The sequence below is a fragment of the Aptenodytes patagonicus genome, chromosome 19, assembly GCF_965638725.1.
Source record: "Aptenodytes patagonicus chromosome 19, bAptPat1.pri.cur, whole genome shotgun sequence".
In the NCBI taxonomy this organism is placed as follows: Eukaryota; Metazoa; Chordata; class Aves; order Sphenisciformes; family Spheniscidae; genus Aptenodytes; species Aptenodytes patagonicus.
In genome coordinates this window covers 2435997-2458734 of record NC_134967.1, presented here as the reverse complement: position 1 = coordinate 2458734, position 22738 = coordinate 2435997, and the positions used below count along the sequence as shown (strand labels likewise).

The following is a 22738-nucleotide window of genomic DNA, read 5'->3' as shown; positions in this document are numbered from 1 at the left end:
TGTTCTGGAGACGAGCCTGGATGCAACTCAAGAGAGCTCGGAGTTGAAGCACCTCAGGCCAGGATGGAGGAAGTAACTCCCAGCTCACGTCCGACACTGGCAGGCTTCGGTCAGTACGAGGACTGAGGCTGGAATTTGGATAGGGAAGGAGTGATTGGCGTGTTATGTGCCGTCCGCCTTAACGAGGGGCCGCAGATTGAAGTGCTGTACATCTGAGAGGAAAGGACAGGACATGTTACCTTCAATTTACAACAAAGGGAGCAATGCTTGCAGGGAAATGAAAAATGCCAGCAGCTTTTCAATTACCTTGCACGTTCTCCAGTGACTGCAGGTAACTCCCACCCCCCCCCTCCTGATTCAAGCCAGATGCTTGGCAGATGATTTTCTCTCTGACAGACGTTAAGGTCCCGTCCTCTTTGTGTACATTGGAATTACTTGTGTCGTTTGCCATGGCACTGTATTGCTTTGGCTGAATTTTGAGGTTTCACTAGGCTGCGCTTTTATTTAAGGTAAGAGCAGCTGTATGATCCTCTTTCATTTTATGCAAAGTAGACGTAGCCTTCCCATTTTCTGGCCAATAGTCAAAACTGCACTTTGTTGGACAGATTTCTGGAGCCCCCTCCTTAAAAGCAAGACTAACAGGTGCCTTTCTGAGATAGTGTTGTGCACAAAGAACCTGTGTGTGTTTCCTAAGCCAGGATGAACATTGTGAGGAAGTGCAAGTTTGCTGAGAAAGTAGTTGGCTCAAACCCTATGGTTTATTTACACAGGGAGGTGTGGGAAGGGGAGGATATAAAGTTGTAGGGGAAGTGAAGCCTGGGATTTCAGATTAAAGCAGCACAGATGTGCGTTGATTTTCATACTTGAAATACTCTCTAAGCGAAGGTGGAACATTTTGCAGAGCTGGATGAAGGCTGATCTGTTGCAAACTGAGCTCTCCCTGCGTTCAGGAAGATGTGCCCTGTGATATATTACTGCTCAATAAAACACCAGCAGAGACATTCTGCCATTTATCATAATAGGTAAATCCTCCGAGGCTTGTGCTCTGCAATTAGGAGAGTCATATATTTTCATCAAGTTGAGCTTTCATGTAAAGGCCTATCCCACCGACTTCCAGATGTTGTAGCGTTAAGCGGGGCGTTGGGGAGTGTTTTTCCACCAGAGGGATCTTCAAGTTGTAGCTGTCACGATCCTTAAGCTCCCCCTCAGCAGTTGTCCAGTTTCCTGGAGGCACTGTCTCTTTAATTGCTAACCGAGTAGTATTTTGGGGTGCAGAGGATAGCGGAGATGTACTGAACAGTAATTGTCCGGGCAGTTATTTCTGCTTCACACAAACATACGGATTTTACAGTGGTTCAGTTATATAATAGCTGGTTTAGGAAAGGAGAGAGTAGAACAGTCGAGCACGTATGGACTAGTGACATAGAGAGCTGATGTAGCACCCCCAGATCTGCTCATGGTTTTGAATGTACAATTTGGTAAAGGATATGGGATATCTTTGGTTACACTGGTTAGAGTAAATATATATGAAGGCCATGAAAGGATGAGGTAAGTTCTCAGCTGATTTCCGCAAAGCTGCAAGCTCCGTAGAGCTCACAACCTTCATTTATCTAGTTACAGTTTGAAATAAGCGTTGGAGAAAGGCCAAATTTTGCCTCACTGATATCCAAATAATTCCACATATTTTCCACCTGGAGACTGCAGTATGCCCACTGCCTGTGGCTTGGGAGCCTTTGGCTCGCATTGGTCTGTTTGTGTTTCATTAAAGAGATTTTCACGTCGGTCTGTGGCCAGAGCAGCTGTGGATGTTGTTGTCAGCTCTTCAGAGCAAAATGGTGGATGAGTTTCCTCCTTATCCTTCTAGTATTTTTAGACGCTTTCATGATGAACTGAAGTGTTTATCCAACTTAAATTTCTCTCTTCGTATTAACTCTTCCTCCAAATAACGTTTACAGAAAGCCCAAACAGCTGCTATATTCCATGCAGGAAACATCCGAAGTGACCAGCCAGCCATCGAGAGCTTAATATACCCAGAAGAGTGAGTTTCCCTCTGAGTCAGACTTGCAGCAGATGGCTGGGGAAATGAGGCAAGGAAGCCAAGCAGCGTATCTCTCGGACAGGAGAGGAGCGACTGAGCCATGTAGATTGGACTTGGCTCATTCTGGAGCGTTAGGTTTTTGGCTGAGCTCAACAGCAGATGGGGAGTGACAGTGGGAAGATGAGCTGCTTGTTAACATCAGCTTACAGAATGGAATTTCCCCTCAAAGCAAATTAACCCCTTTATTTAAGCAGCTATAGGCTTTCTGCTTAGGTCCGTGCAGTAACAGCCACCAGAAGGAACCTTTAAAAATCCCAGCAGCTCTGCTGTTTGTATAACATGGCTGCTTACTGACTCTGAACTCCATTAAAACAGCCTCTCGTAACATCTGGGCTTCTATAGCATATAAAAATGTTTTCCTTCTGGCAGCAGTTTTTATGGAGACGTAATAATATACGTTTTGCAAAAAAATAATTCTATTTTCAGATTCTGCTTCTTACCAATGAGCTCGGCCTGTCCAGGTGTGGAGGAGATGCAGTGGGGAGCCTGTGGAAGTAAATGACCCACTGCCAACTCCCCAGCTGCCCCACATTTGGTCAATTTGCTGATAGTTCCCAAACTCACCGTAACATGTATATGTGTGTTTGCGTAGTTCAGATTTATATTCTCCCTCTACTGCAACTGGATCTGTTCTCCAGGCAGCGTGTCTCCATTACATGTAAACAATCTGACTGCAATCTAAAGGAAAAATTAAACGTCCTTGTTCTTTTTCTCCCCCTCTCCTAGGTTATCTTTTGCCTTCAGGGTTCCAACTAAATTACATGCTTCCCCAAGCCTGTTAGAGACTTGGCTTATTAGAAGAAACCTGTAGCTGGCCCAGATTTTTAAACTCTACCCTGAGGGAGGGATATGAACAGATGGATAAGAGAATTCAGTGGGATTAGTAAAACCCTTTGAAGACTGTTCTTCCCACTACATTTTTCTCCCGGTTTTGTTTTCATGCCATCTCAGCACATCTTGTATCAGTTGAGGTTCCTGGGACTGATGTTCATTGTTCAACAGCTTGTCTGCGTCTAGCCAGAATTTTCGTCTCAAGAACTGGGGAAGATGGTCTTTTCCCTAGCACAGATCATGGATGGTCAGCCACGGCCTCTGGATGAACGTTATATGGGGCAAAGTCAGATGAAATAAAGCAAGTATTGCATTCTGCAGTACCAGCTCCAAGTTTTTGATCTTAGTGATGAAAAATCTCACCTAGTTCAGGTACCTGTCTCCTGTTCAGATACCACACTGAGAACGTGGTATCATTATACACTTAAGTCGATCCAACTCTGAATTTCTACTGCAAAAGGCAGTCTCCTTCTTTCCCCCCATACTTACCGCTTTGTACTTCCTTCCTCCTAATAGTTATGTAAATGTTGGTTCAGCTTTTTGGTCTAAAAAGAAAAAAGAACTACAAACTGTCAGATTTCTCTTTCCATATTATTGCAGTAGTTTAAATCATCACCAGTCTCGCAGGTAGTTGTGGTTTTTGTATTCTCTGCACCTTCCTTCTCTACTGGAAGGTAAATAATGCCGAAGGTGTCTTTTGCCAGGAGATCCTGAAAATGGAGAATGTGCCCCACGTGTGGTCAGAAGTAGCGTTTGAGATGAAGATTAAAAGAAACAGCAGTTTTTGCAGGCATAGTTCACAGCTGTTAAACTGACAAGCACCATCCTCGTGTGCATCTCATCGACAACAACCTTGTTTTCATATCCACATGCTGTGCCACTGTGCTTCTTGTCGTGTTACACGTTCACTACTGCAGATCTCCTGCAGCCCCTTAGCAGGTAGGGAGTGACAATTTTGTAGTGCCTGTCTACACCAGGGATCTACAGCAAGGTTTTATTTTATTCATGGTTTTTATTACGCTACGGTTTTGTTATCAACATGTACGTGAGCCTTTGTCTGGTTCTGGGAATTTCTCAGTACGTTACTACGTCTGTTTGCACATCGAAAGAATGTTTACTCTAGGCTTTCGAGACCCACTTCTTCCATCCCTTCTCTTGATAAGGAAAGCTGTCATGCGTCCGCCATCAAATTTCCGTGTTACCGATGGACCTCTGTCTGTCCTTTCTAGATGGAGAAAGATGAGACTGTGAGCGACTCCTCTCCACACATAGCCAACATCGGACGCTTGGTAGAGGTAAGTGCTGTGAAACCGCCACAGCTTGAGCCTGCTGCAGGTTCTCTTGCACGTATTTGGTCCCACGTCTAAGAATTTTGTTGTACGCTTGCTTTTGTCTTTGCAAACAAGTTACTCGTGTTGTATCAAGTCTAATTCTGCTAATGTTGCTCAGTGTTTGATGGCTCCGTACTCCTCCTATCGTGTCTTCCAACAGTTTGTAGATACAAAAACGCCACTCTGCACTTTGTCTCCTGCTCATTACAGCAATAACCTTCCTGTAACATAAGTGGTCCTTTCCTCAGAACTAGGTAACAATTTCCTACCCCCATGCCACTACAGTCACTTTTGGGCAGAATTATTTAAAGTCAGGTTGTGCTATACAGAACTGTCCCTTTAACTGAAAGTTTGGCGTGTATCAAGTGCTTATTAAATCCACTGGAATTGGTTTTAGTGTTTGATTTTTATGGCAGCTGTCAGTCATGTGTGCTCAGCATGATGAGTGAAGGATGTGATTGCGTTAGCCGCGCAGAAGGGCTTTGGTGCAACACCGGTTTGCTGTGTCACTGCACTGTCCTGTATGAAGGTGTTCTTGATTTCCTTGATCTTCATAGCCACTTTGGCAAGAGAGGAGGAAATTCTCAACTAAAATAGACTATAATGCGTTTTTTAAAGGAACCGGGAAATTAAAGGAAGGCAGGTACTTCTTTTTTGATCCCTTTTCTAAGTTTTTGGCTTGAGTGAAAGCGACCTAACGAAAAAATGCTGCTTATTTACAAGATCTTTCTCAAAACTGTTTGCCATGCAGTTTTAATGAACGGGTCGCCAGCTCCAAAATTCAAAGTAACCCATAAGCACAAAACTATTGACCTGTTGGTTATGCTAAATGACTGACTTGCCGCTTACAGTCCATTCAGTGCCAGGAAATTACAGAGTAAAGTTGGGGTGAAATGCATTTTCCTTTCCTGCCACTGAATGCAGAAAAATTGATAGCTGGGCAGAAACTGCCCTCTTGTGGTCCAGAAAGAGTAATTAATTCGGAGGAGAGGACAGAAATAGAGCTAAGCCTTTATTTCTTTGATAAGAGCAGAGAGATAGGGTCATACTGTCTTCTGTGAGAATTTAAATAGTGGGAATACACTGGGTTGAACCACACTGTGGCAAGTGGTGTACATCAAGACGAACACCGAAGAGGCACAGAAGAGTGGAAGCGCACCTTTCCTGAAAACAGCCGACGTGACTAAAGATCTGGTTTCTTACTTTTTTCCTAGGACATGGAAAACAAAATCAGAAGTACACTGAATGAGATTTATTTCGGAAAAACAAAGGACATCGTTAATGGGCTGAGGTAAGGGGCTCTCCAGCCGACTATTGGACCCCCTTCGCTTCCCTGCATTCCCCTGCAGTGCCCGTGGTGGTGTCCCCAGCCGAGCATTGATCTGCTTTTGTTTGCTGGAACTCCCCTTCCCTACACAAAGTCTTTTCATGTCCCTAATCGTTCGCCTCACTGTGCTCTGGAACCATTATTTGTTGTGTGGAGTTTAGGGAACACTTCTGCTTTGTAACTATAGAAATTTGAAGCAATGTTTTAATCCCTTCTTCCCTCACCAGGAAGAAAATAGAGCAATTAGCAACACTTGTATTTTGGAATTATTTTTAATTAGGAGTTTTATTCTTCACAGTCCTGAAAGTTGTACTTAAATTCTGACTTCTCTTTCTACTATTCTTAAGAACAGTCAGTTGATCCCAGAACTAAGTCATGACATGAATGGTTTGCGGTATTCAGAGTTTGTTTTAAATTCTGTCTTTCTCTCAACACCGCTGGTCAAAATACAGTGTACTAGAACAGATTAAGTGAATAAACCCCCTGTGCCTTTCTGTAGGGAAACTGTACCGTACTTTTCAACCCCTGCTCATTTCTGGTCAGGAATTTTGCATAGAAATCCCTAGCTGGTAGTTCTCATGCTCGTAGAGGAAAGTACAGAACGGTGATGCCAAATCATTTCATTTTAAACTGCAGACAGACCTCCTAGCACGGTGTGATAATGTAGAATAAACAAATGGCGCAAATAAGTAGACTGCTGTTCTCTCGCGTACTGAAATGTGAAAGAAGATAGAATAATGGTGCTAATTAAATATTTGTGCTGCCTTCTTAACAGCATGGGCAGAGGGAGTCGACAGTATCTGAGAAAGCAGCTGTTCTGGGTTTTTTTTTCCAAACCCCAGCTTTCATAACAGGCCTCTATTTTCATTTGTGGTGTGCAGGGGTTTAGCCAGGAAGCATTTATTAACATTAAAAGGAAATATGTAATACAGTCTTTTTCCTTGCGAACGTTGCCTTAAGCTTTTGTAATTGAATCTGTTTCCTATGTCTCCCCATTGCTCAGTTTGAGTCATGGTACTTTGTGCATCGGTGAGACGATCTGCTCAGAACTGGTAACACACAGAGCAGCTGGCTTTGGCTTTTCCTCTGGCCTTTTCCCTGTTTCTTCTAACCTATGTATTTACGCTTCTTCTTCCCGAGTGTGCTCCTGGTGGTTTCCAGAATACCAGCTCCGAGTTCTTCTGACTGTTCTCTTCCCTGTTTGCTTCCCTCGTTTCTAAACTGCTCTCTGTAGATCTATTGATGCTATCCCCGACAACCAAAAGTATAAGCAGTTGCAGAGGGAGCTTTCTCAAGTGTTGACCCAGCGCCAGATCTACATCCAGCCTGATAACTAAACCAATCCAGGTACCCCCTGCCTGTGAGGTGTGACAACCAGCACTAAACCAGGACTCACCCAGCCAAGACCTCTGCATGATAACCGAGACCAGAACTAACCCCTAACTCCCGCAGACTGATAAACGACATTTGATCCGTGTTTCACCCAAGGGTTATTTCTTAATACGGCCAACTAAAAGCTGTGATTTTTATTTTAAGTGTTACTCCACCCCGTCCCCCCATTTGAAATACCACGCTCTGAAATGTGGCAGGACTTAACCACTTTGCACTCCAGCTTGGGAGCGAGCAAGGAGCACGTGGTCACGTACCCAAAGTGGTGTCAGCTTGGACTGATTCCATCCAGAAGCCCCGGGACTCTGTCCCTCGTGCACCATCAGTTTTTTACAGCTGTGGTACACCACTTCAGTCAAGAAACTCCCTGGAATCTTAGCGTCCTCCCTGCAGAAAGGAATGAAATCTTGGAAGTCTCGCAGTTTTGGGGGGAAAAAAAAAAAAGACTGGTGCTTCCCGTGACTTCTGAGTAAATGTGAGCTCACCCCACGTGCACATCCCCTGCTTGCCTGGTGTATCTTGAATTTCCTTGGAGCTTGAAATCCAGTCCTGCTCAAGCTCTACTGAAACATTTCTAGCCTCCACTTGCTTGTGCTCTGCACAGCCTCTGAAGGGGTTTGTTCATATGCTCTCATTTGCTCTGGAGCTTTGAATGTCTAGGACGCACGGCAGTGACTAACCCTGAGCCAGTTTAACCTTCCACTCCAATTCATAATGAGTTACAGATGTTGTCTTAAACATGTTAAGCTGACGAAGGGGAAAATGCACTGTTTGTTGATAATGGCTGAGAACCACTTCTTTAGCCTGTGACAAATGCAAATGTAAAATGTATATGTTTTTATTAAGGCAGCGGAAGTCTCCAGAGACAAGAGAATGGAAATACTGTTAGAAAAATGTTAGGAAAATAACTGACACAAAGAGCGGTCTCGTTTACGGGAGACAGCATCCAGGCAAAATAAGGTAGCTTTGAGTACTGAAAAGGGTGTGAAATACGGTTTATGTGGGGAGAAATCCTACCAAACTGGATCCTAACCACTTCTCTGTGTTAGCAGCTCCTGAAAAGTCTAGTAGTAGTATTCTATCAGTGATCGTATTTAAGAGGACTTTTTAAAAAATTGGTTATCTCTTATTGTACCATTGAAAATGGAGGATCCTCCGCAGCTCTCTCAGAGCTAGAGAAAAGATGAAGCTTTTTTTTTTTTCCTATAACCAGACTTTTAGCAAAAGGGAACCCCTGCAATAATCTCGCTGACAGTATCTCTGTTCTTCTTTGGCTGCTTTGATTTCGCGAATTACTCTAGGTAAGGTACAAACTGGAAAAGCAAATTTGAGAACAGAAACTCTGGCCGCTTTTCCCACTGCTGAATATGCTGGAGGGAAGTTTTGACGTGGCTGCTCGACCCTGGGTGAACAGTCTGCGAACAGGTTCAGGAGCTACCCCCAGCCCGGCCCTTCTCACGTTCGTGGGTGGAGGCTGGATTTTCTCTGCCTTCCCGTCACGGTCATTTGGAGAGCGAGAGCGCTAACACCCTTCGCTGGTGGTACACGGGGGGGGTTTCCGATCTGTAACGTAAAAAAATTGGGCATCTCCCCTCCAGCGACTGGAGGCCGAGTGGAACTTCTGGGGAAGCGTGTCTTTTGGTGCCAGCCTTGCTAGAGTGAATTTTGCTTTGATTTTACTCACTGAAGTGTTCACTTTGCCTTCTGCTTTCCGTATTAAAACAGGCAAGCTGAGTTTTGTTTTGCCTGAGCCTGGGTTGAGGTGCTTCTCCTTCCTATTGACTCCCGTGCCAGAAGAACTGTTAAAAACGCCTTCTCCCAAATGCGTCGCCTCTGACTTGCCTTTCCTTCTTCCCCGCAGGTCTGTGCAGACTTTTGCAGACAAATCAAAACAAGAAGCTCTTAAAAACGACCTGGTGGAGGCTTTGAAGAGAAAGCAGCAAAGTTAAAATACTCTTCATGCTAACAAGACATACCATGCACTCTTTAGACCCCTTTCTTAGAAAACTCATCCCCCCCTTGCCCTTTTCAGTTACGTCACGTCACAATTTGCATTCATTATTACCCATGCAACGCCATCTTCTCCCCATGAATAAAGCTGTACAAACTTTTTCAGTCTCTGAGGCCTACTTTGCACCACATTTTACTATTGAGACCTTAGGCTATGTTTCTGTAGAAGTCCATGTATTCCCCCCCCCCCCCCCCTTTCCACCCTCCTCCATTTATATGCATAAACACAGATCATTGTTTGTCTTTTCCTTCCCCCCCCCCCTCCTCCTGCCTTTTGTTACATTGGTGTAAAAAATGTAAAACAAAAATTTATTAAATACTGTGGTGTGTGAAAGAGGAAGAACTGGAAAAAAAGAAAAAAAAAAAAAAATCTATTCCAGGTGTGTTTGGGGGCTGGGCACAGGGGACGGCTGGCGGGAGGGAGGGAAGAGAGGGTGTTCCTCGGTGTTGTACTATACTGACTAAACCAGATTTGCAAGGAGACGTTCATTAGGAGACCTGCTGAAAGTTCTGCTCTTCTATAGCCTGGTTCCAAGGCGCTTTTCTGTCGATTTTTATGGAATGCAAAAAGGGTTTTTGTTTTGATTTTGTTTTTTTGTAAAGCTTAAATTGAATCTACATCTGATACTTGAGCCTCCATACTAAAAAAAAAAAAATGAAAGAAAAAAAAAAAGAAAAAAAGGACTAAAACAAAAAATAAAAAAATATCCCAGGAAGCAGTGTGTGCGGTTGGTGTCCTCCTTATTTCTCGTTCCTTCCTGCAGCGTTACGTGGGGTTCGTGCCGTAAACGCTTTCCTTCGTAGCAGCTGGAAGCAGCCGCTGTAGCTGTAGGTAGGTGGACGCGTGCTCGAGAACAAAGGCCAACGCGAGCCCATCAGCCACCCAAACAGCCGCTGTATTACGTGGCCACAGAAAAGAAGAAAGCTTTTTCTTCCCCCCCCCCCCCCCCCCCCCCCTTTTTTTTTCCTCTTTTGCATCCAGACCAGCTGGGTTTTGTGTCTGTTTTAACGCGGGTGTGATGCATGGCTGCTCTTCGCAGGTGGAGCCTGTGCCTGGCTGCGGTGCTCCTTTGCCTGCTGTACTTCCGCGGGGCTGGCACCGGGGCGTTGGCATCCCGCTGCACGCTGGGCTTCATGCTTCAGGCATCCAGCAAACACGGGACAGATGTATTTAGAGGAGGAGGCTTAGTCCAGCTTTACTGGGTGTGTTAAAAATAGTCTGGGGGGGGGGGCGGAATCCGTGTGTTGAAACGCTCCGGTGGGCAGAGGAGAGGCGTTTCGGTTCGCTTGGCAATTTGAGGTGGATGGTTCCAACCATCGATGCTTCCCCCAAAAGCTCCTCCTCTGCTTGGTCCCCACGCGATTTGTGAACCTCATCCAGGCTTGGATGGTGGTGGTGGCGACCACCCTCCCAGGTGGTCAGAGGGACCCTGCACAGCTTCGGGCCCACTGCCTGCTTCCACGTGCTTTGGTTACAACGAACTCTTAATCCTGGTGACGCTGAGAAAGCAAATACCTGCCGGGCTCCTCCTGCGCGCGGCCGGCGGAATTAGCCTTCGGGTGGCCCTATGCAAATGGAGACCGTTGGCATTAATATTGATTAACGCGCTCTAATTTTGCTTTTCCGATGTGACCTATTTCCCATCCAGACATCTGCAGGTGATTACAGTCCCGTGCCGGAGTATTCACCCCGGGGGCCCTCCGGTCCGTAACGCAGCTCCTGCGGGACGCAGGCTGGGGAAAGGCGCGCGCGCTTGCCTCGAAGCCGGGGTCCCCACGGGGAACGCGTTCAGATTTCGTCATTGCTGTCTCTTGGTTCTGTCCCAGGAACAACCTTTTCCGAAGTTGGAGAGAAGTTTGCGTGAACTCTTGAGGCTTGGAAATAGCGTGTTAGCCCGGGGGGGGGGCGGGGGGAGACTCGCGGTTCCTCTCGCCTGTTCCCAATCGTCATGTGCTGAAGTTTTTCGGGGGGGGTTTGTTTTCCTTCTCCAAAGCCATCCCCGCACAGGAGCCGAAAATGGAAGCGTCTCATCTCCGATAAATTTAATGTATAGGCTTGGGGTACACAGAGTCACCCCAATTGCCTGTCTGCAGGGACAGACAGACCCTTTCCGCTCGTACAGGTCCGAGCTGCAGGATAGATGCAGCAGCATCAGCAGCAGCATCTAAAAGCATCAGCAGCAGTTAAACTGCAGCAGCAGTTTATTCCTCTTCTCCAAGCAGTGTAACCTGATGGTTTGGGTACTAACCTCCAGCTTTGGCTTGGCTGCTACAGCCCCCAGCCCACCACCGAGCTACGCTCTCGCTCTGGGACACGTTGTTTCTGGTCCGTGCCTTTTCTGGTTTAACGCTTGCCTCTGCAAAAATCTTAAATGGCAGGCTCGTTTGGGGACAGGGCTCGTCACAGTCTCGGAGGGACGATAACCTCAGCGAGAGCCTCTTTGCGACGTGAATTTCCATCCGCCACCACCTAGACGGCTGCTGGCACGTAAACATATACATGTATTTTATTTTTTTTAACCTCCTTAGATTAGAGGTGGTTTTTCTGGCTTTAAGAAAAGCTCTTGGCTGGCTGGTACGTGGCAATTATCTAGTGCCATGACCCTGCGTTTCCGTAAGGTAGGTGTGCCAGATCCCATCCTATCCCCCTGCGTGGGTCAGCTTAATAAATCCAGCCCTCGGTAAACCAGCTGTGCCTTCCCCAGCACTTCAGGGCTGAGCTAGCAAACGTGAGCCGAGGTCAAAAACCACTCCTTTAATAAAACCAAGCCCCATGGTCTTTATCCCTAATAAACAGGCATTGAGGTCTAACGAAGCCGTGCTTTCTATCTTGCTAGGAATCCGCTCGGGGTTTGTATTAGTACTGGATACGAATTGTTTTTCTGCAATTCCTAGGGAAAGACAGCAGAGGAAATCCTGCCGGCTCAAGGACGGGGAAGAGGCGAGCAGCCCCACCGCCCGCGAGCCTGGAAGGGAAGGACTGTGAATTAATGGGAGTGAAAAACCCACCCGCTTTGTTCAAGGGGCTCAAAGAGTCTGAAAAAATACTTTTTCTTTCCAAAAACAAATGGGGCAGCTCCAAATACTGGCACAGCTTGTGTTTTAATTAGTCCGCTGTTGCAGTTTGACGGGCATCGGGTAGCCTGACTCCCATCTCACGTACGATTTAGGCCGAGCTGTGTAATCACGGAGCTGTGCCTTGGCTTCCTCGGTGCCAGACCGAAGCAGGGAGGAGGGTGACTTCCTCGGGAAGGACAAATGTCCCGACTGGCTGAGGCATCGTAAATTAACGATAATACAGCTAAAGCCAAAAGGGGCACGGAGCGGGGTGCCGCGTGGGTGGGCAGCGGGGAAGCGCTGGGTATCGGGAAAGTAGCTGGAGACAGAGAAAAGGGGAGCAAAAAGAAGAGCTAATAGTGACTGCAGGAAAAGGAAAATTCTTGGTTTTAAAAGGACAAGTTGCATTAGCTTTTCTTGAAGGGCCTGCAAGCTGTGGTTGATCTTCCTCTTGCCCGGTGAGATCGAGCTGCTCCTCCCCAGCAGAAATAGCTCCGCGCACGGGAGGGAGCCCGTGGCGCCGGGCTGAGGCAGCCATCTCGTGGCTACGCCACCGCTCTCCCCTGCCCGCCCGAAAGCTTCTCTCCTGCCGGGGACACGGCTTTTTCCCAAACCGCCGCCGCTTCTTGCCCTTCCGCAGTCAAGGAGCCACCGTGCCGGTGTGCAGGGCCGCCGAGAGGGGGAGAAATTAATCGGCGTTGGGGATAAATTCATCAACGAGAGAAGGCAGGACCAAAAATCAGACTGAGCAGAGAGGCAGCATCTTCTGCCTGGACGACTGCCTCCGCAGCTAACCCGAGAGCGATGGAGCAGCTTCCCCGGGAAGCCCATGCAATGAAAACGTGGGTGAGGCAAAAGATGAGAAGTCAGAGAAATGGGGACTATGAGACGCATTAAGAAAGAGGCAGGAGCTGCCAGATGAACCGGCAAAATAAAACCAAAGGAGGCACGTGGGGCAAGGGCTTGTTTTATAGACGTGCGAGCCGTGCTAATTAAAATAGGTATGCGTGGGCTGAAGCACTTTGGTTACACTGCTCCTTCCCTTCCTCCTGAACTGGTTCCAGCCACTGCCGTATCTTCCAGAAAGAGCTCAGTGGTGGAGACGAGAGGCCCACAGAGGTAAGCGGTGCTCGTGTTCGTGGCAGGTCGGTCATCCCTGTCCCCTCCCCGCAGCCCCTTAAACTCTTCTCATGTTTGCCAGTACCGAGGAAGCTCCAGATCACCCTTGAGAAGACGGCAGGTAAAGCAAAAGTGACCGGGCTCAGCTGTGGGGCGTAAGAGCAGCAAAGAGCGACCTTTTGAGGTATCAAATAATTCCCTGTTTATCCCGATAGCATCATCGGTATCAACGAGGCACGCGGTCTCTCAGCAGCATCCTCTGCCGCCCGGCTGGGCTTAGCGTCTTAGCAGCACAACATGTCACCCACTGGCTCAAGTCCTCTTCTCCCAGGAGCCAGCAGGATGGAGGGGCCGGTTTGCCCGGCTTTAGGGCCAGCTTTCTCGTCCGCATCATCCTGTTCTCACTCCAGGGCAGGTCCCTTCGTCAGCTCTCCAAGCCGTCACCTTGCTCGCCGAGAAGAGCATCCCTCTCTTCGCGGGTACTGGGTCTTCCTCGCCGATAAGCAAGGAACTGGAAGGAGATCTGAGAAGAGGTTAAGGCTCTTCACGCGAGCAAGAGCGGACCTACGTGATGTGTTGGGTCTCGCCCCCCGAAAAAAGGCTGTTTGTGCCGGGGAGGTGGAAACAGGACAACGAGCTTAATGCAAACAAGGGTCTGAAGCATTCAGCTGTTGCCACACCATAAATTACTCACCGGCACGCGAGTGAGCAAGCACAGCTCAACAGCAACCGCTGAGCAGCATCAACCCACCCGCTCCTGCCTAACCCTGCCTGCCCCAAGGCGGGATCACCCCCTGCAAAGCCTTGCCGGCAGGATGCGATCCCAGAGGGAAGCGTTGGCGGGGAAAGGATACAACCACGTCGAGGGAAAGGACGCCCAGGCTGCCCACCAGCCAGGGCAGATGGTGCAGGACGTAGTTGCCTTCGCCTTGCCCCGGCTCGGGGTTCTTCAGGAGGACGCTGAGGCCGTAGAGCAAGTTCCCCAACATCACCAGGGCAAAAAGGGAATAGGAGATGCCGGTGGTGGATTTCCTCTTGTGCTGGAAGAAGAGGGGCCAGAGAGAGGAGCTTGGGTGCAGCCCTCCGAAATCTCACTAGAAAGTAGTATTAATCACTGCCCCCCCCCCCACAAAAAAAAAAGAGAAGAAAAAAGGTGGTGACTCAATGCCAAGAGCCTTTTAGTTCCCCTTTTGCTTGTAAATAAAGACTAAATGAAAGCCCCACCCTCAAAATATTGGTATGTTAAAGGGAGGGGAGAGAAATGAATCAGGTTTCGGAGCAGAAGTACAGAAAAATAGTCCCTTATGAAATGATCAGAGACAGGGACCTCCGAGCAAAGAGGAGAAAGATGATCCCACCGCCCCTCTTCAACCTGAAATCTCAGGACCCCGGGGGTCCCCAGGACTGGGCTGCTCTCCTGCCCCGCTCACGGCACGGCACTTACGTTAGTGTAGATCTGGGGGACTCGGGAGCACAGGTACAGCACGGAGGAGACGGAGCCAATGGTGAAGCCAATGATCTCGCTCCTGGTGAAAGGCTGCAAGGCGAGGGGGGGGGGGGGGGTTTGCGAGCAGCCCCCGTGTTTTCAGAGACGCGCTTACCACCCACGCCACGGCTCTGTGCGAGGCGACACTGGGACCAAAACCCAGCCTTTGATTTCCCCATCTATCCCTCGCCCCGCTGAGCACTGAGCGGGATCCCGCTGGTCCAGCAGGACATGCCCGCCCCACCGGATAGTTTATCTTCTCTCCCCCCATCACCCGGATTTAGGAACCGGCTCACCTTTGACCCGAGCTCATCCACACGAGCGGACAGCAGAGACCTCACTTTAAACGTCGCCGGGTCCTGCGCCACGACAGCACCTCTGCCCAGGAAGGAGACGGTCGACACCGTCCCCAGGGAAAGGAAGACGAAGGCTGCGTTGATCAGGGCAGCAACTGCAGGGAATCAAGCAGAGGCTGGTGAAGGAGGGCTCCTCCGTCAGCCCCCGGTGCAGCCCCGCAGCCTTGGTGGGTGCCAGGACCCCCTCCGGGTAAAGAGACCTTCAAGCTCTCCCTTATCTCTGCGGCAGCACAGCCAGCACCGAGTAATTCGGGCAAGAGCTGCCGTGGGCTGTTTATCTCGCAGCGATAACGGGCAATTTGTAAGTTATCGGGGAGGAAACTGCTCCTATCTCTGCAGACCGAGAGCACTCGAGTTTCTTTGGGTTTAGGGCTCTTCAAAATCATCGCCTCCATCTAGAAACTTTTCACTGTCTTAACTCACAGCAGCGCACGTTCAAATCCCTGCCAGACCAAGCCCTGCCTCCACAGCGAGACGTATTATGTTCTGTAAACGAGCTCTCCAGCATTAACGAAACCATACAGTTGATGGGCCGTCTATCAATTGGTTTAACAAATTCAAATGGCTTTTATAAGTTAAACAGTTTTCAGGGCCCCAAGGGATGCCTGTTTGTCGTTCACGCAAAGCTGCTACGCTGAAAAGTGGATTTTCTCTCGCTGTTTAAGCCTTGCAAGAACTGCAGGGCCCCGTTCAGGTTCCCTTTTCACTCCATTTGAACAGGGAGGAACTTCTCCATCGTGTCGAGGCTGCCATTAATCGCAAGAGGACTATCAGCCCCGAAACAGCCGGAAAACTTCACCCCTTCCCTTAAAGCGCTGGCCTGAGTCAAGAGATCTGGCTGTGGTTTCCAGCTCCAACACGGAGTCGCCGCGTAACTGCGGTTCAGTAATTTCTTTCTGTACTTAATGCAACTCACAGGGGGTTTATTTTCAACCCGGACACCGCGCGCGGCGGTTTGCAGAAGCCCCAGGCACGGCCGGTAGCTGTTTGCTCGCTGTGGCTTTCATAGGTGCTCAGATTACCTAAGAAAAAAAGCCAGCAAGCAACAAGGGGCATCTAATAGCTGCGTCGATGCGCCTGCAAAGCGCCTCTGCCCCGACCCATCTCCCCCAGGGATTGCTTCCTCTCCTGGCTCCGCAGCCGAGGACAAGCCAGCCCGAAAGACGTGCCGAGGGGAGCGCGCAGCCCCGCTGCGCCCGTAACCCCAACTCACATCCTCCGCCCCGGTTCTTCACTTTGTAGTAGCAGTAGAGAGAGAGCATCACCAGGTCTGCGAGCACGTAGTAAATGGCCGTGTAAACCTGCGGGGAGAAGGACGGGTTGGTCCTACCTGCAGAAAGGCTTCCAGCTGATGGCCGGGAGAAGGGAGCACCCCCGGGGGAGAAGGGAGCATCCCCGGGGGAGAAGGGAGCACCCCGGGGGAGAAGGGAGCACCCCCGGGGGAGAAGGGAGCACCCCTGGGGGAGAAGGGAGCACCCCCGGGGGAGAAGGGAGCATCCCCGGGGGAGAAGGGAGCACCCCCAGGGGAGAAGGGAGCATCCCCGGGGGAGAAGGGAGCACGCCCGGGCCGTTTGGGTCTCTGCTGGATTAAGCAGCACCCACCCCATCCCTCCTCCCTGGAGTTTGAGGTGTTTGAAAGCCGACCCAGCCCCAGCGAGTCGGTCGGTACCTGCAGCGGCAACTGATGGGCCAGGAAGGAACCGATGAGGTTTAGGAGGTCCCCGCCCAGCCATCCCAGCAGGAAATATATGGAGAGAGCCTGGTCCATGATGCCCGTTCTGCAGGCTTGGTAAAACTGCCTGCAGAGAGAGCGTCGGGCAGAGACACAAACCGTTACCCCCCGGGCCGGTTCAGCGCTACCGGGGAACCATCCCCAGGTTTCCCTGTTGTTCCCACCTGGATCATTTCGCAATTGCGGCCCGCCCAAAGCACTCGGGGAGGGGGAGGAAGAGCAGAGATTTCCTCCAGCAAAGCCACGTGCTCCCCCGCAAACCGGCCCCCGTGAGAAGTCCTGCGACCCACCGGGTGCTTCGCGGCAACCCGCTGGGCTCAAGCCCCTGTGGTCCGTCCCTCGTGCGGGGGCGGAAAGCAGCGAGGAGAAGCACCAGTTGCAGAAACCGCCTCTCTGGTTACGAAATAATCTGATGATACGCCGAGACCGACCCCCCCCCCCACACCCACCCCCCCGGCCCCCTCTGCCACGGTTGTCCCCAGCACTTCCAAGAAGCCCAGGGCTCCAGGAAACATTTCTTCTGCACGTATGGCCTGCAACGACGGCATTGCAGTTGGCTTACGTGGGTAAGTACAGCCGTCGAGCATAACAATAACAATATAATAACAAACAAGGCTTTGGGGCTGTACCGCCTGCTCCCTCTCCTCCTGTTAAACCCCAATTTTCCAAGCCCAGATCGCTTTTGCCGGGTAGGTTTAATAATTCGGGCAGCTCGTGCTTGAATTTTGATTTTTTAAAGAGGGGAGTTGTACCAAGGGAAGGGCTCGGCCGGGTTTTGGGAGCGATACTTACGGAAAAGAGGCAGCCGCAAAGCAGAGGATGGAAACCAGACCCAGGACGACGCTGGCGATGTCCCAGCCGTCCTGGGCGCATTCGTTGAACGTGTCCATCACCCAGCGGGAGCCGTTGGGACAGTCGGAAAGATTCCCGGGCGGGAGACCCCTCCAGCGCCGCGCATCCATAGCCTCCGGTGCTCAGCTCGGCCAAGGGATGTTTATTAGCGTCCGGCAGCGAAACTGTCGGGATAACGCTGGGGAAAATGCAGTAACGTGGGGAAAAAAGGAAATAACGCTGGGGAAAAAATATATCTATATTAGGAACATGCTCACGGCTCCTCCGGGTGCGGCTCGAAGCTGGCTCGCATTGCGAAAAACTCATTATTAACACACCTGTATTGGCCTTAATTTCGCGTCCGGTGGGATGACCCGACCGGGAAGGCCGTCGGCCCGAGAGGATTCGGCCTCAGAGAAGAAGTAAAACCCAACCGGCGCATCCTTGCAGAACAGGGACTCACCTGCCTTCGCCGACGGCCCTTTGGGAATTGGCTTTATTTTTTTCTTTGGAAACCCGCCGCTTTTTCGGAAACTTGGGTTTTTTTTTTTTTTCTTTGCAACTCCACTGCTTCTTCAGCAGCTTGCTGGGCTTCCTTTGCAAATCTGCTGCTTTTTCAGAAACTTGCTGTTTTTTTCTTCCAGATCCGCTTCTTTTTCGGGAAGTGGCTGGGTTTTTTTTGGAAATCTGCTGCTTTCGGGGGAAATAACGGGGGGTTTTTTGGGGGGTTTTGGTGGGTTTTTTTTTTTTTTTTGCAAACCTGCTGCTTTTTCAGCAGCCCGCAGGTTTTTCGCCACGCTGACTGTCGGGCGCCTTAGCCGGGTTTTTGTGCGAACCCGCTTATTTCGGGGGCGCTGCCGGCGCGCGCCGGCCGGGTCACGGCCGGGGGCTCGGGGACGGAGCCGGCGGGGCTTCCCGGCGCATGCGCGCCCGGACCTTGCCCCGGCGGGCGGGGCGGGTGCTTTCCCCGCGGTCCGCCCTCCCCCCCCCCCCCCCCCCCCCGGGCGCGCATGCGCAGTGGCGGCGGCGGCGGCGATGGCGGCGGGGGGCGCGCGTCCCGGTGTGGTGCTGGGCGCCATGGAGGTGGGGCGGCGCGCCGGGCCCGAGGCGAGCGCCGCGCTCCTCCGCGCTTTCCTGCGGCGCGGATACCGTCTCCTCGACACCGCTTACATGTACGCGGGCGGCGAGTCCGAACGCATCCTGGGCACGCTGCTGGCTGGCGGCACGGAGGCCGGTACGGCCGGGGCCGGTCGCAGCGGGGCCGGGGGAAGGGGGGGGCGGTCTCGGAGGATAGGGGCCATCCCTGAGGAGAAGGGTCTTCCCTGCCAGGCTGACGCCATCCCTGAGGAGAAGGGCGTTCCCCCGGGCCCGTTCCCTGAGGAGAAGTGTGCTTTGCTAGGCTGACACCGTCGCTGAGGAGAAGGGCCTCCTCCCGAGCCCCTTCCCTGAGGAGAAGGGACTTCCCTGCCAGGCTGACACTGTCCCTGAGGGGAAGGGCCTCCTCCCGAGCCCCTTCCCTGAGGAGAAGGGACTTCCCTGCCAGGCTGACGCTGTCCCTGAGGGGAAGGGCCTCCTCCCAAGCCCCTTCCCTGAGGAGAAGGGACTTCCCTGCCAGGCTGACACTGTCCCTGAGGGGAAGGGACTCCCCTGCTAGTGCTGACCCCCAGGCCTTGAGGAGAAGGGCCTCCCTCTCTAGGGCAGACCTGCAGTCCCTCAGGGAGAAGGGCCTCCCCTGCTAGGCAGATGTCGAGGTGAAGGGCCTTACCTGAAACACCTTGAGCAATGCTTGCATTATGCCCCTTATCCCCATTCCCTTCCTGAAGATGGAAATGTCCCTGCTCATTCTTTCTTTCTCTCTGCCAGTGGAAGTTGCCACCAAGGCCAATCCCTGGGATGGGAAGACGCTGAAGCCCGAGAGTGTGCGATCGCAGCTAGACACGTCCCTGGAGAGGCTGAAGAGGACGAGCGTGGAGCTCTTCTACCTCCATGCTCCTGACCATGGGACCCCGGTGGAGGAGACGCTGCGTGCCTGCAATGAGCTGCACAAAGAAGTAAAGTGGGAAGTCCAAGCCTGGACCATCTCTCGATTCCCTCCCATCACCTTTTTAAACCAGGGCTGCTTGTTGTGCCCTTCTGCAGCACCGGGTTTGTGCAACACTAGGAAGAGGGGACACATGATCAGGGCAAAGCCAAACAACTGATGCTCTGTTGCGGGTTCACGTGGTGCACTTTGTTCTCCAAAACTCTTGGAAACGTTAGAACATCTGAACTTTGCTTTCAGCCGTGTTAACTGACTGGGTTCAGATTAGTGCTGGTGAATGGGTGAAGAATTCCTGAATTGCATTAATCTAATAGCGCCATTTAAATTAGAAGCTGTGAATTCAAAATGAACAGAGAATTGGAAATATTTTTGTCAGGTCTTATAGTCATCTAGAAGAGGTGAACAGGGATGAGGAAGGAACTCTGGAATAAAATTTGGCGACTGTCCTTTTCACCATATGCATCTTGCACCGTCTAGGTACAAATGCACTTTTAAAATCTGGAATTGAATACCCTTTTATTCCTCTGCAGGGAAAGTTTAAAGAACTTGGTCTATCAAACTACGCAGCGTGGGAGGTCGCAGAAATCTGCACCATCTGCAAATACAACAACTGGGTGATGCCAACTGTGTACCAGGTGAGGGATGGGGGCTTGCTGTGGTCCAGCAAATCTTTTGCGGAGGCTGAGATGAATCGAACCAAAAGAATACGGGGGTTCAGATCAGAACAGCATACGGATGGTTCTCTGTGTCCCTACAGTAGTGGTCAGTCACCGTGGGCAAGGGTCTGGGAGCCCCAAATCTTGGACCAGTCCCCAGATATAAACACAGAAAAGGAAGGTGCTCCAGTTAGTCTGGGAAGTCCTTTCAGGACACGCGTGATTAGAAAGCTGAGTAAGATCACTTCTCGGAAAAAGCTGAGTACGCGTTTGTTGCTGGGGTCAGTGACTCCCTTGGAGTGGAACTTAAAAGTTCTTGCGTTACTTGCAATCCTTTAGAGTCTGTTCCTAAGCAGATAATAACCTTGTGTGACCTGAAGCCGCTCTTCTGGATAAGATAGGAGTATTGTCAGGGGAGGGTGGGGAAAAGGCTGTTCCAGGTGCTCGTGACCGCTGTCGCGAGCTAGCGTTTGAAGTCCTTTGTCTCCCTCGTCTTTGTGCAGGGTATGTACAACGCGACCACTCGCCAGGTGGAAGCCGAGCTGTTCCCTTGCCTGAGATACTACGGACTGCGGTTCTACGCCTACAATCCGCTGGCAGGTACGGGGAGGGAAAGGGCGAGACTTTGAGACAAAAACGTGTGAAATGGGGGCTGTAGAAGAGCCAGCCCATCGCTAAACGTGCTGCTGACCCTTTGCAGGAGGGCTGCTGACCGGCAAGTACAAGTACGAGGACAAAGACACACGCCAGCCCACTGGAAGGTTTTTTGGGAACGACTGGGCTCAAGCCTACAGGGACAGGTACGTTTTGAGCTGATAGACGAGCAGGGAGGTGTGGCAGGAGCAGCTACATAAAAAACCCCACACTAATAATCAGCTGAGAGGAAGCGGAATTGACCAAAGCTTGGGCAGTGACTACGTCTGCACATGTGGTTGGGGCCGTGGCTTGTGACTGAGCTTTGCAGGGTGGTTTTTAGGCTCAGCTTCCGCCCGGCTTGCAGTGGGGGATTGCAGAAGTCCTCAGAGGCTACGAAGAGTTGTATGAGGCTTCCTGAAAGCCTTTCGTACTTGATCGGAATATAGATGTACCACTCACTACAATAATTGTACCACTCAAGGGCAATAAGAGTGATTTCTTTTCTTGCAGGTACTGGAAAAAGCACAATTTTGAAGGAATTGCCCTAGTAGAAAGAGCTCTGAAAGATGCTTACGGTTCCAGCGCACCAAGCCTGACCTCTGCTGCTTTGCGTTGGTTGTACAATCACTCCAAACTGCAGGTAAGGGCTTGACGCGGCTGTAGCCGGCAGCCTGTGCAGCGCCACCAGAATCGGGCAGCTGTTGTGGCACACAAATGGGGAAGCGTCTCCACACAAACAGTTAGCTTTTAATCTGACTATCCCCTGGGCTTGTGGCGTTCCCAAGTGAATATTGCTGTACGGACTCCGCCTGCCAGGCTGTAGGAGTGAGCCAGCTCTGCATTTCCCCGCAGTATCCTGTGTTCATAGGATTGGCAGAAATGGAAGATTTTTAAGTGGCAGTTACTGGGGTCTTTGCTTTCCACCCAGCGAGCTTCCCTGCAAGGGGATGACTTTGCTTTTCGCCAGACTGGGAAATTAATGGTTATATTCCCCATCTCCCCAAAACATTCCCCTAGTCCCCCCCAAAGTAGGATTTGGCAGCTTTTGAGGAGTTGGCGTGACTTGGGGATGTTCTGGCCTTGTGACAGAACTGTGTGGTGTCAGTTGTCCAAATGTCCAGGACTTACTGGATGTTCTTTACGGGAAAGACACGTTTAAAGCTTGGCCTGCAATGGCGTGGGAGGTGAACTACGTTTCTTTTGGGATCAGCAACTCCTCTTACTGCTTTCCAGGGTTCTCTTGGAGACGCAGTGATCATTGGGATGTCCAATTTGGAGCAGCTAGAGCAGAACCTTGACTACAGTGAAGAGGGTCCCCTGCTGCCAGCTGTCGTGGAGGCGTTTGATAAAGCCTGGAACCTGACTGCACACGACTGCCCCAACTATTTCCGCTAGAGACTAGGGTAGGGACCAGAAAGCGGGTGTCGTGGGGGTGGATAATCGAGCACAAGTCTCTCCAAGCACGGGAGAGGTACTTGCCCACCCTGCCCCTTTGATCGACCTGTAAATGGGTTGTGATTTTTTTTTTTTCACCCTGTATTAATGAAGCTTTGTAGGATCCACTACCACTGCCAGCACTTGTCGTGTTGGGCCATGCCTTACTCTTTTCTCCTCTCATGGACCTTCAGCTCTGCGCAGCACCCACTACGATTTAAAGGTGCAGTTGATCGGGGAAAACGGACACGTAACTGGATGAGGGCCCCAGTTCTGCTTTAATAGGATCTTAAATAATGACGTGCAAGAATAAAATCTTTTCCTAACACAGACCCTGTCTCTCAACTCTAGCTATAACCTGGCTGGCATCTCCTTATCAGCGCTCGGTGACTTTAAATAGCTTC

At 50.7% G+C, this 22738-nt stretch overlaps 3 protein-coding genes across 4 annotated transcripts in view; 2 read left to right on the top strand and 1 right to left on the bottom strand.

The window, feature by feature from the left end:
* CAPZB (capping actin protein of muscle Z-line subunit beta) overlaps nt 1-9087 on the top strand; it is a 61799-nt gene extending 52712 nt beyond the window's left edge. Inside the window, exons 7-10 of one of the 2 annotated variants that reach the window (XM_076356030.1) lie at nt 4159-4224; nt 5475-5551; nt 6822-6934; nt 8838-8923. In XM_076356030.1, the coding sequence (XP_076212145.1) occupies nt 4159-4224; nt 5475-5551; nt 6822-6924 (246 nt within the window). In that variant the 3' untranslated portion in view covers nt 6925-6934; nt 8838-8923. Of the gene's footprint in view, nt 1-4158; nt 4225-5474; nt 5552-6821; nt 6935-8837 lie in introns of both variants that reach the window. The other variant, XM_076356031.1, reaches the window with a different exon arrangement.
* A 2641-nt stretch (nt 9088-11728) lies between these two features.
* SLC66A1 (solute carrier family 66 member 1) lies at nt 11729-18465 on the bottom strand. Its single transcript, XM_076356029.1, has 8 exons — nt 18031-18465; nt 17529-17766; nt 16674-16803; nt 16218-16305; nt 14945-15099; nt 14607-14699; nt 14017-14202; nt 11729-13685 (listed from the first exon to the last, which is right to left on the bottom strand). Exons 2-8 carry the CDS (start codon nt 17696-17698, stop codon nt 13587-13589), a joined length of 921 nt encoding a protein of 306 aa, XP_076212144.1. The 5' UTR covers nt 17699-17766; nt 18031-18465; the 3' UTR covers nt 11729-13586.
* Nucleotides 18466-18593: 128 nt separating this feature from the next.
* AKR7A2 (aldo-keto reductase family 7 member A2) lies at nt 18594-22664 on the top strand. The gene is made up of 7 exons (XM_076356028.1): nt 18594-18801; nt 19431-19618; nt 20139-20243; nt 20768-20864; nt 20965-21064; nt 21411-21540; nt 22134-22664. The coding sequence occupies exons 1-7, from the start codon at nt 18603-18605 to the stop codon at nt 22293-22295; spliced, it is 981 nt and encodes a 326-aa protein (XP_076212143.1). The 5' UTR covers nt 18594-18602; the 3' UTR covers nt 22296-22664.
* Nucleotides 22665-22738: the final 74 nt, after the last annotated feature.